Source organism: Rhinolophus sinicus, linkage group LG02 (assembly GCF_036562045.2).
Source record: "Rhinolophus sinicus isolate RSC01 linkage group LG02, ASM3656204v1, whole genome shotgun sequence".
NCBI lineage: Eukaryota > Metazoa > Chordata > Mammalia > Chiroptera > Rhinolophidae > Rhinolophus > Rhinolophus sinicus.
In genome coordinates, this window is record NC_133752.1 from 157,792,426 (window position 1) to 157,804,655 (window position 12,230).

At 33.1% G+C, this 12,230-nt stretch overlaps 1 protein-coding gene across 11 annotated transcripts in view; it reads left to right on the forward strand.

Annotated features, from left to right (window-relative positions):
• KIF21A (kinesin family member 21A) overlaps positions 1 to 12,230 on the forward strand; it is a 132,815-nt gene that overhangs the window by 71,377 nt on the left and 49,208 nt on the right. For all 11 annotated transcript variants that reach the window (XM_019736418.2, XM_019736489.2, XM_019736430.2 and 8 more), the window contains exons 7-11: positions 505 to 620; positions 4,342 to 4,537; positions 5,153 to 5,342; positions 5,698 to 5,761; positions 10,768 to 10,971. In XM_019736418.2, the coding sequence (XP_019591977.2) occupies positions 505 to 620; positions 4,342 to 4,537; positions 5,153 to 5,342; positions 5,698 to 5,761; positions 10,768 to 10,971 (770 nt within the window). The remainder of the gene's footprint in view (positions 1 to 504; positions 621 to 4,341; positions 4,538 to 5,152; positions 5,343 to 5,697; positions 5,762 to 10,767; positions 10,972 to 12,230) is intronic.

Genomic DNA, 12,230 nt, shown 5'->3' on the forward strand with positions numbered 1-12,230 from the left:
TGAATTGACAATTTTCTGGGCACCCAACCTGATGCTCTGATAATTCTAGGGATGTTTGAAAGTTGCCAATCTTATTTCTATTTCTAAAGAAAATCTCTGAGTAGAAGTATAAGTATTTGTGAATTTTGAATATATATATATATATATGAATATGTGTATATATATACATATACATATACATGTATATGTGTATAACTACACATATACATATATACACATATACTCTAAATATAGTTATATATATATATATACACATATACATATATACACATATATATTACTAAATTTAGAGTCACCTTTTAGTCAATTTTTTTGTCAGGTTTTAGTAGTTAATATAGAAAACTTTGAAGTTTACTTCATATTTCAAAATATAAATGTAAAAAAACAAACAAACAAATCTCTTCAGTTCTGTCATGTCTGCATATCATTCTCTATAAGCCTCCGTTATTTAAAAGTATTATAATTAGTAAATTGTTATGATTTTCCTTTTTCTCTCTCTTTTAGTTGGCACTTGGCAATGTAATAAGTGCATTGGGAGACAAGAGCAAGAGAGCCACCCATGTCCCCTATAGAGATTCTAAGCTAACAAGACTACTACAGGATTCCCTTGGGGGTAACAGGTATGCATAAATGATCATCCTCCATATTACTGAATTTCAATTATTCATTATTTTTAAACTTTGTAAAGTGATTTATAAGAACTGTTTTTATCCTAAAGCAAATTAATAGGATGAGGAACTAATAATTATTAAGCACCTAAAGTGTGTGTTGTTCTTTCACGTAATCCTTATAACATCCCTTGAGGTAGATGTTATTATTCCTACTTTATAGATAAGGAAATTGAAATCCAGAGAGGTTAAGTAATTTATTCAAAGTCACTTAACTTGTAAATGAAGTCCATAGCATGTGCTTTTTTTACTTTATCATAGTTTCTGCTTAAGTGCTTGGCACATAGCATATGCCTTATAAAATTTTGTTGAAAAATAAATGCTGTCTTCTAAATAAATATAAAGTAATTTAAATATATTTGATGTCTTATTACAAAGTCTCCTAAAATTTAGACATTTTCTTTACATGTGGAAAAACTATTTTAAAATGTCAATTGAATGAATATAGAGTATTTGGTGGTTATAAACTTTGCCAATATCACTGATGTTTCTCCTTTTTCATAATTTTGATTTATTCTGATCATCAGTTAAAAACATTCTTTTGTAATGCATTCCTTTTTATAAACATCAACATGTTGGCTTTACAAGTAGAAACATTTTTGGCATTTAAATTGAATCATTGCACAAATCAACAAGTTACAGGCAACTGTTACATTTTTATTTATTCTGTTACAATTAATGGAATCTATTTTACAGTGTTTTCAATGGTCTAACATCATATTTACTGAAAAGATACAAATGATCTGGTAAATAAACTTGCAAACTTTTTGAATAATTATTATTCAAAGAATTTTGATAACAGCAAATCTATTTAGGTTTGAAATTGAAGAATGGATTTAGAAATAAAGTTGTATTTCATAGAATTCAACAGTATAGTATCTTTTTTATATTTCTCCCTTCTTTCGTAATATTGGCATTGTCTTAATTGTTTCTCTTCTAGCATATCCTATGTATGGGCGCAATTTTGTTTACATTCATGCATCTTTCCTACTTCCGTTTTTTAAAATTTTACTCTGACCTTCAATATCAATCTGGGCCTTATTATAACAGGACACATTTTTTTGCTTTTTAAGTCAATATAAATTTTTCAAGTTTACTAAATTGGAGCCCTTTCCTATAGATAATAAATGTCCCCTTACAAATTTCAATACTTTTGAATACTTCAATATTTCTGAAAATTTGCTTGCCTTGTAAGCAGTCTAAGATATTTTCACTGTGGTCGTGAATTACTCTTGAGTTTTAGGCTACAGCTAAAGAGTCTCAATGCTTCTCACCCAATTCCTTACTGGGTGGTAACTCCTCAGAAAAGAAAACCTCTCCCAGTTCCCTCTCTAGTGAGCATCAATTTCTGCTTAAAATTTTAAGATTGAACTCTTCAAAAGTATTGTATTTTATATAAGCTTTGGAGAACAAAATATCTTCATTTTGTGAAGCATGTATAAATTACTCTTAAAAGAAAAATGAGATCAAAGATATTTTTGGACAGAAACTGCATATATTTATGTGCATAATTTTGTGACTTGTTTTTTAATAGAGATGTCTTGCATACATTTATAATATTTAGTATAACATAACAAGTTTACAGCAAAAATTCTGAAAAATACAGAAAAATATAAAGTAGGAATAAAAATCAATTATATTTCTATTACCTAAAAGTAACTACTGTTAACACTGTGATGTATTTTGTCCCTAATGTATAATATGATATGTTATAACAATATGTTTAAATGGCATGGTTTCCTTTAAAACAGACTTGTGGTTTTATATAAACTTTAAAAATAAATAACTTTAATGTTTTCTTTGAATTTTTCATAAACACAAACATTCTTGAAATTTGTCTCCTTTGGGTTTTATTTAATATGTGATCTTATCCCTACGTCACAGATCTTAGCTCCTCTCATTCCTGAGTTTCTCCATTCTTCTTAAACACTCGATCCCCGTGCTTTTCAAAATGTTTGTGAAGGGCAAGTTCTTCTACTCCCCCACTCCCCGATTAATATTGTGCACGACTCTACTCAGCTTGCCCTGTTTCTGACTTACTATGGGAGTTCAAAAACACTTGAATTGGTCTATATTCAATGAGATGAGTTCACTGATTACAGCAGGCTCAAATGTTGCAAAAGTTTAAAATGCCTACTTTCAATTTCTGTACTTATTGTGAACTGGTAACAAATAGTTTGCAGATTGGCACTGGACTGGGGTCTATACTTTGAGTAGGCCTGTTCACTAATCAGTGTCTGTAATCATCACCCTCTCCTGAATACCTTACCTTCTTCATCAAAAGAGAAAGCTAGAGATGCATGAATCATCATAACTTTCTGACCTCCAAAAAAATAATTATTATGTACACATGACACATACCACAAACAATGATTAATGCCCTAGTATGTTCCAAATATTATGTTACACAAAGTATACTGATAAATAAAACTTAATGATTCTTGTCCTCTAGGAGTTTAGGGTCTAAGAATTGGGGTCTATAAAATTTCAAAATAATAATAATAATAATAATAATATAGCCAATGAAAAAGAGATATGCAAAGAATATGTGGAAGCAGAGAGAAAGAGTGCAACCAAACTGAGGGTTGGATTCTTAGACTAGATGATACCTGAGTTGAATCTTGAATAATAGTAAGAGTGAGGGTATGTAAGGATGAGCAACAGATGATAAAGGGAAAAAGATGGGTGGAGTGGGACCCCTTTTAAAAGGGTTGCTATGAGTGCTAAATTGAGATTATCGGGGGAAGGCAGGAGTGGAAAGGAGAATAGGAGGTTATAGGTTAGAATTCACAGGTATGAATTTCCTACCAGCGTCGGTAAATTACCTCTTCAATGGGAGTTCTATACGTTTTTCAGTTAATGTGTAAGTGCCAATTAGAATCTTCTCTGTCTGTTTCACTGACAGACATAATAGCTGCGGCTGAGCATTTCACTATCCTATTTTTTAGTTGGTAAAACAATTCATCATCATCATAAAGTAATGTTTCCCATTTTTCCTATGTAATCTGGCCAGAAATCCTGGAACTTTGACCACTCAATCACAAATGATGTTTTATATGATAAAACGTATGGATATTCTCTTCTTGTTCAAGTGATAGGATTTTATATTATAAAACATATGGATATTCTCTTCTTGTTTAAGTGATAAGATTTTATATTATAAAACATATGGATATTCTCTTCTTGTTCAAGTGATAGGATTTAGTGCAAGATTTTTTTGCTGACAACAAAAATCAGGATACGAGTGATTAAATTAAAAAATTTAAATCCTGAAATATTCAGTAGGCAATGAAAAAATGATTTTTGCATTTCAATTTGTCATATTATAGATAGATTAAATTTTAGAATTCTGTGTGCATCGCATCAAAAATTTTTGTAAAGGGGTAAGAAATAAATACTGTATTCACTTGTACTTTCTCAAGGTATTATGGGTCAAAAAAGGATAATATAAATTTATTTTCCACAATTTTACCTAAGCAAACAAAATATTTTTTCCTTAAGATAGTCTTAAAGCATGGGGGTTTTTAATTGGTTTTATTTTAAAGTTAGTAGTGTCAATCTTTTGGTATCTTGAAGAGAAGATATTATTCAAAGGGCGGGACTTTAAAAAACGATTACTTCATTGTTCTGTTTGCTTTTATCTGTCAACCTAATTATTCTCTGTAACTTTCAGCCAAACAATCATGATAGCATGTGTCAGCCCTTCAGACAGAGATTTTATGGAAACTTTAAATACTCTGAAATATGCCAATCGAGCTAGAAATATCAAGAACAAGGTGATGGTCAATCAGGACAGAGCTAGTCAGCAAATCAATGCACTCCGTAGTGAGATCACACGACTTCAGATGGAGCTCATGGAGTACAAAACAGTAAGCTCATGGGTTTGGCTTTGCCTTTTGTGATACATTTTGTGAACACAATGATGCCCTTTTGTGATGGCTTGCACGTGTATGTCTCTGGATCTAGTCTCTTGTCTGTGTTGATAGTGGCGTCCTTCCTTGTGAAGGTACAATTCTCTCATTTTCCTGTGGGTAACCTTTAATAATGTTCCGTCTGTCTACCTGACTAATGTCTTATTTCAAAAGGCTTCCTGCCCAATCACTTTCTTTAGTGACAGGTGCACCATTGAGGGATGTAGTAGAGGGAAAAGAATCTCTTTTGCCTCGAGGCTGTTAAAACAAAAGGGCTCTTGGTTGTAGAACTGCATAGTACTGAAGTACCCTGTTTCTCTGAAAATAAGACCTGGATGGACAATCAGCTCTAATGAGTCTGTTGGAGCAAAAATTAGTATAAGACCTGGTGTTATGTTATGTTATGTACGTTATATAAGACCTGGTCTTATATTAATTTTTGCTCCAAAAGACGCATTAGAGCTGATGGTCCAGCTAGGTCTTATTATTATTCGGGGAAACATGATATCTTTAAGCAAATCTCTTGTGTATTTAAGGCTCCTGTACCAACAGGGAAATATCTTCCTTTTCTAGGGTAAAAGAATAATTGATGAGGAAGGTGTGGAAAGCATCAATGACATGTTTCATGAGAATGCTATGCTACAGACTGAAAATAATAACCTGCGTATAAGAATTAAAGCCATGCAAGAAACGGTGGATGCATTGAGGACCAGAATCACACAGCTTGTTAGTGATCAGGCCAACCAAGTTCTTGCCAGAGCAGGTATGCATGTCAGGTGGAGTGGCTGAGGGATTAACTTCTAGAGGGCGGGAGACATTCTTTGTGTTCATTAATTACCTGAAATACTGGAAGTAGAATGTCAGTCGGTGTACATACAATCTGTGATTTTAAGTTAAATGCTTACTTTGTGGATAATCCATCCTTTCAGACACAAAATGTGCCCTTTGGTTTGTCATTATCTTACTGTCTGCTCATGCAATTAAGGGTAGGAAATTTGCTGTATGAATTGTGTTTTAAAGCGTTATTGTTTTGTTTTCATAACTTTGATTTTCTCTCCTATTCTGTTTTGTTGGTTTTAATTTAAAGGAAATTCTTAATTTCATATTTTATCTTGCAGGTGAGGGAAATGAGGAAATTAGTAATATGATTCACAGTTATATCAAAGAAATCGAAGATCTCAGGTACAGTTCATGTTCTATAATATATAATGCACATTTTGGGTTTTGCAGTGTAATAATATTGCTATTTGTTGGGCTTGTTGTTTAGTACCTGTTTGCAGTGATATTTCAGCTCTTTGGTCAGGTTAACTTTAGGGAAACAGGTACTTGCCATTCCATAATGTCACGTTGCAAACAACTTTCCTTCCCTCTCTCACCATATCACCTTCCCATATTATCCTCCTACTCTTGTTATACTCCTCAATGGGAGCTTACTAACCTGACGTACAAGACAGGCATAATTGACATTGATGAAGTTACTTGTGGTGCCTTCCCTCTCTGTGCCTCTTCCCTTACCATTTGGGAATGGCCAACATCATAAGGCATCTCTAATTTTTTTAATTCTCTTGTTATCCCCGTTGCCTTCTACTTCTCCAGCTATTCCTTATGTGGGAATCATTGCATCCCTATCACATTGTCTGCCTCTCTTGTACATACAGAAGCTCATTCATCACTCACCTTTCAGGCACACACTACACATGATCACTATATGCCCAAGCACCATGCCCTGGACTGAGCAAGTATGACGTCAGCAAGGAGTTCACAGTCTAGGTGGGGCGACTTACATAAATAGGCACGTGTAGTAAATGAAACGACAGAAATTAGTAAAAGGCATGCCATCGCCTGGTATGGGCATGTAGAGAGGACCCTGAGCCCAGACTAGGGGAATAGCGTTCAGAAAGCAGGTCAGGAACACTAATAATTTCTACAATATTTTTAGGTTCCATGTTTTCCCTGAGGGCTCAGCTACTTTCTCTTGAAGTAAAACTACAGTCAGGTCTATGGGGAGCGTCTGAGTAGCTCAGATTTCATGTCTGCTTCCCATTTGCTGAAAATAATCAAGCGGGAGATCATCTTTCACAGCTACCCAACACTTCTCCATCTTGTATTTTGTTCTCTTTTCCTCTCTCTTCCTCTGGCTATCCTAGAGATTCTCAAACAGAGACGACTGATGTTTCCACTGTTTCTGCCTCCACAAGGCATACTAGATCCCTTAAGTGTTTCAAAAAGCAAAAACAAATGAGAAGACATCTGATCTGACAATAGATAAAGTTACTCTAATAACTGTTACTTTTATTTTACACACACACACACACACACACACAGAATATATATATATATATATATATATATATATATATATATATATATATATATATATATATCTTCAAGCTTTACCTTTTTGGCAGAGATCTTTGGGGCATTGGACCCTGGTTCTGGTCAGCAGCCAACCTGGACTTGCATTTCTATCGTGTGTTGGCGGTGCTCTTTCTTGCCTACTGCCTCAAACTGCCTTTCCTTACTCTGTGGAACCCATCTTTACCATTCCTTGAGAGGCAACTGATATCTGTCTTTTAGTTCCTGAAGATTTTCTTCCTTCTCCTAGCCCACTTCTCTTTTATTTCCTTGGCACTGGTCAATTGTTAAGGCTGATTCCATGCTCTGGTTATCGTGCTCTGTTTCTTCTCTTCCACCCGGTTATTCTAAGGCCTTATTTAAGCTTGATTTCACCAGTGGACAAAATGGCTTCACGAGTGTTATTATTTCCAAGAAAACTGAGTGAATCATTTCTATTCCTCCTAGTGACTAACAGTAGCATCTATTAATTTCCTTCTTCAAGTTCTGCAGTTAAGACCATTCCTTAGGCTGTTTAGAGAACAGAGATGACTCAGGCCCTGAACTGAATCACGGATCAAATCTTTCTTGGTATAGATTAATAGCTTGTTGCACTTTCCCAACTTTTCTTTAATGGGTCTTTAATTAGGGGCGTACCACTCCTGTGGCATGGTCTTCTGGAACCCTAGCACTGTAATTTACAATGTAAAATAATTTCCATATGGTAGAAGCATAAATGAGCTTTGAATTTAAATTTGATTACTTGGATTGAAATTTAAGCTTCTATTTATTAATAAGTATGTGACCTTGGGCAAGTTACCTAATGTCTCCAAGTTTAAGATTCATCTGTAAGAATAAGTAAATACCTGCTAGTCTCAAAGAGTTATTATGGGGCTCAAATAAAAGCATACGATGTCAAAGTCCTTAAATTGAAAAGTATTGTAAAGATCTAACATATTATTACTTAGGTCCAAGTTCTCACATTCTGTTTTTATCTACTAAGTCCTAGTCCAATCCATATTTCTATCAAAACTTGGTCTTAGGAAGGCATTTATTCACAGCTTCTTGAACTTAATGCAAATTTTTGTCAATGTATTTCCACTTGGGAATGTTTATATGTTGTCTTATCATTCTAATTGTAAAAAAAATACTAGTTATCTTTTAATAAATTTACATGTTGTATTATTTTTTGTGAAATAATAACTGTCACTAATTGATTCTAATCTTGGGGGGGGTTACATTTTTTGTAGAAAATTTTGAAAATACTGGAAAGTATAAAAAAATTAAAATCATTTATATCTCCACCATTCCTAGAACGGATGTTGACATATTGGTTTATCTCGTCAATATTTTTTCAAGCATATTTTAGTGAAATTGACCTCAGGGCAAATATAGTGCTTTCCTATCTATTCTTTGAAATGGAATAAAATATTATGAGCATTTTTTAATTGTACTGTGTTTCCCCCAAAATAAGACCTAGCTGGACCATCAGCTCTAATGCATCTTTTGGAGCAAAAATTAATACAAGACCTGGTATTATATTATATTATATTATAGACCCGGTCTTATGTTATAGCAAAATAAGACCGAGTCTTATATTAATTTTTGTTCCAAACGACACATTAGAGCTGATGGTCTTATTTTCAGGGAAACACGGTATTAGCTATTTTTCTAACATGATTTTTGCATGGCTCCATGTGTTAGATAATTATATTATTAGCAACTTTTTGGTAAGAACAGTTTTTATTTGTTAAGTACATTATCAGTCAGGTGAGCTTTAAATTCATTGTATCATTAATCCTCATAACAATCCTAGGTAAGTATATATTTTTCATCTCCATTTTATAGAAAAACGGTACAGGTTTTTAGGAACTAAGGATCCAAGATCCAGTGAGAGACAGAACGAGATGCAAGCCCTTAGTCTGTTCCTTCCCAAGGAAATCTCTTCCTTTCTTGCTCACTGCTTGGTCTTTTATTAAATGAAATGCAGGCAGCAACAAATGCGTGGGTGGGTGAGTGGGAAAAGAAAGGGAGAGAAGGAGAAAGAGAGAGATGTTATCTCTACAACACATCCAAAATCAGATTCTGCTAATGTGGCATAGGGTTTGTACATGTGAGCTCTAAAGGCTTTAGCCTTTATCAGCACCAGGATTAAAGAAGCATTGAATGTACCCCTACCAAATGCAGACTTTTTAAATCAAGTAATAAAAAAACACAGGTTGTCTGATTATTGTCTAAAAGAGCCAATTAAAAGATAGATCATTGTTGATAGTTAATTTATTATATTTTCATTTATTTTTAACATTCATTGTTAAGTACCCAGGCTTTGTGATAGATACTGAAAATATAAAAAGTAGAATTTGACTTTATAGTTAAGCTAAGTTTTTATACTTAGGTTGTGCTCTTGATTAAAAAAAGTGACAGCATATATTCATTATTTTCTTAAAATAATTTTGAAATCATTTAGTCTAGAAGTCTGACACAACTATTTAACCATTTAAAACTATTATAACTGTTATTCTGCATACATATGACACCAGATATATAATAAAACAATTTCATTCAAGAATGTGGAGAACACTAGCTTGAAACATATATTCACTCATTTATATGCATGGCTCCAGCTGATTTCAACAGTGCCATGAATAATTTTGGTAGACAATGAAAAAACAGAGCTGACTATGCCATCTAGAATTTAGTAGTTGTAAATCATCTAGCATCTTCCTTTGAAATATTTGAACATATGGCAAAAGTGCTTCCTTAGTAATATAGTTTTGAAGTGGGCATAGTAGGTAGTATTTCTTTTTAAAGCCCTGTCTCAATCACCCTTGTGCCAAATTGACCTTGGAAATCTATTATACAGAAGGAGATAATTGTGTTCTTCTTGGTGGTTTAAATCAAATAGAAGTAAAGGGACGGGCCTAGAGGACTTTTTGAATCCCTTTTAGTTTCAAGACTCCAGGCTCTTTTAGGATCTTATCATTCTGTGTTTTTGCATATTACTGACAGTGCACACATTATTCTCCTGTCATTATTAGGACCGCTTGGGCAAACAAAAGAATGTTTTCAATTATGAAACTCAGGTTTCCATGGAGATACCATCTTTTCCCACGCCATATTCAGGAGCCAGATGTCTCTAAGCCATTTAGGGGCAAGTTTGACTATTCCTTGCAAAGATTTGGAAATGCTATTATAGCATGATGAATGAGGAACTGACAGGAAGGGAACCATGCTGATCGTACATTTTAAGTTTAAATGATGGCTTTACAAAGCAAGGATAGCTAGTGCCTAATGGCCAGAATGCAAGTAATCTAATTACTATTGGCACTTTTGAGCACTAAGAAAGTGACCTCAAATTTATAATTATTTAATCAGGGAATTAAAAAAATATCCTAAACATAAATATTTGTGAACACATGTAGTAAAATAAATAAATAAATAAAAAACCTCTGTCTGTCGAACACATATTAAAAAAAAAAAACACACACACAAAAATCCCTATCTGTTGAAATGCATTTTGGAAAACTTTTTAGCATGCGAAACAAATAATTTAAAAAAACATGTTTATTCCTGGAGTACTCAACTTTGCAGAGACAGAAAGTAGAATGGTGGCTGCTAGTGGCTGGGAGGAGAGGGGAATGAGGAGTTAGTGTTCAATGTGCACAGAATTTCAGTTGGAGACGATGAAAAAGTTCTGTAAATAGATGAAGACAATGATTGTAACAACAGTTTCAATGTACTGTATGCTGCCGAACTATATACACTTAGGAATGGTTAAGGTGGTAAATTTTATGTTATGTATTTTTTGCCAATACAAAAAAAATATGTTTCCTATTTATATTTTTATTCACTAGGGCAAAATTATTAGAAAGTGAAGCTGTGAATGAGAACCTTCGAAAAAATTTGACAAGAGCCACTGCAAGATCACCGTATTTCAGTGGGTCATCATCTTTCTCTCCTACTATACTGTCCTCAGACAAAGAGACCATTGAAATTATAGATCTAGCTAAGAAAGATTTAGAGAAGCTGAAACGGAAAGAAAAGAAGAAGAAAAAAAGGTAGTGTTATAAAATCACTGCTATATGAATCCCTATTCTTCTTACTTTTTAGTATATTTTCATTTGTGATTTTAATGAGTATACATAGTGTCAAGTATATTAAGTGAAATGTCATTTAAATTAGCTGACAATTACAATTATGCTTTTAATAGCTTATCTCTACTTGTATGTAAAATTATGTCTAATTATAATAGTATGATAATGTATTTTATTTAGGTAAATTTACTATTAGAAACTATTTTATTATTTCTTCAAATAGCTGCTTTTGCATTGCATTCATCTTTCTTTTCTGCAAAGCTTGCTGTACCATTACAATTCAATGTTTTCATTTTTTTCCCATTTTCTAATGCTATTAAATAGTCACATGGATATAGTCTAATTCCTGTTTAGATTAGTTTAACTAAAGGCTAAACTAATCCATCAGACTGTCATTTAATATCATTTGGTCTCTTAAGTATTTTCTGCAGGGCTTCTAATTTGATTACGTGAAAGTTATTTATTATTTCATGCTTTCTGAATCTTCTAACAAGGAGTTAGTTTTTCTCCACTGTTCTAGGCTTTCATTCCTTGCATCCTAATAATATCTCCTTCTAAAATCAACAGAGTGCAAAGAAGAGGAGGAAAATAAAACTTTGACCACTTGTAATGTGTGAGTGGTTGAACACTCAAATTCTTTACATTTACATATTGATTCTATGGTGCAGTCAAATCACTAAGAATATATTTTGAACATGCCAGTCAAATTAATTTTAAGCATTTTTGGCTAGATATTCAAAAGGAGGCAAAGCTATCTTATTTGTCGAATGGGTTATTAGAGGGGGTGCACTTTGTATTATAGAATTATTGATATTTAGTCTACATAATGCTTTGCTCAATTTATTTAGAAATTTATTTAGGCAACCAGGCATTTCTTCCTAGAAAACTCAGTTGGTTGAAGTTACTGGAAATAAAATTCTTCATATTAATTCTGCTCTGTGTCCTTGAGTTAAAAAGATATGATAAAAATAATTAAAGCAAGGAGTCACACATCTCTGGTTAGGGCAATTAACACTGAAATAATGATCATAGAATTATTGCAACTAGTGAGACCTAACATACTGCTTGAATGAAAATGAGACTTTTGCATATGACTTATCATTTACTTGTAAAATATAATTCTTTAGTTGGTCAAAATGTCAAATGTTATGACTTATCTTTAAAGGTATAAATGGTTTGTATTCATGACTAATAACTATGATAGTTATTATAGGGTACATTTC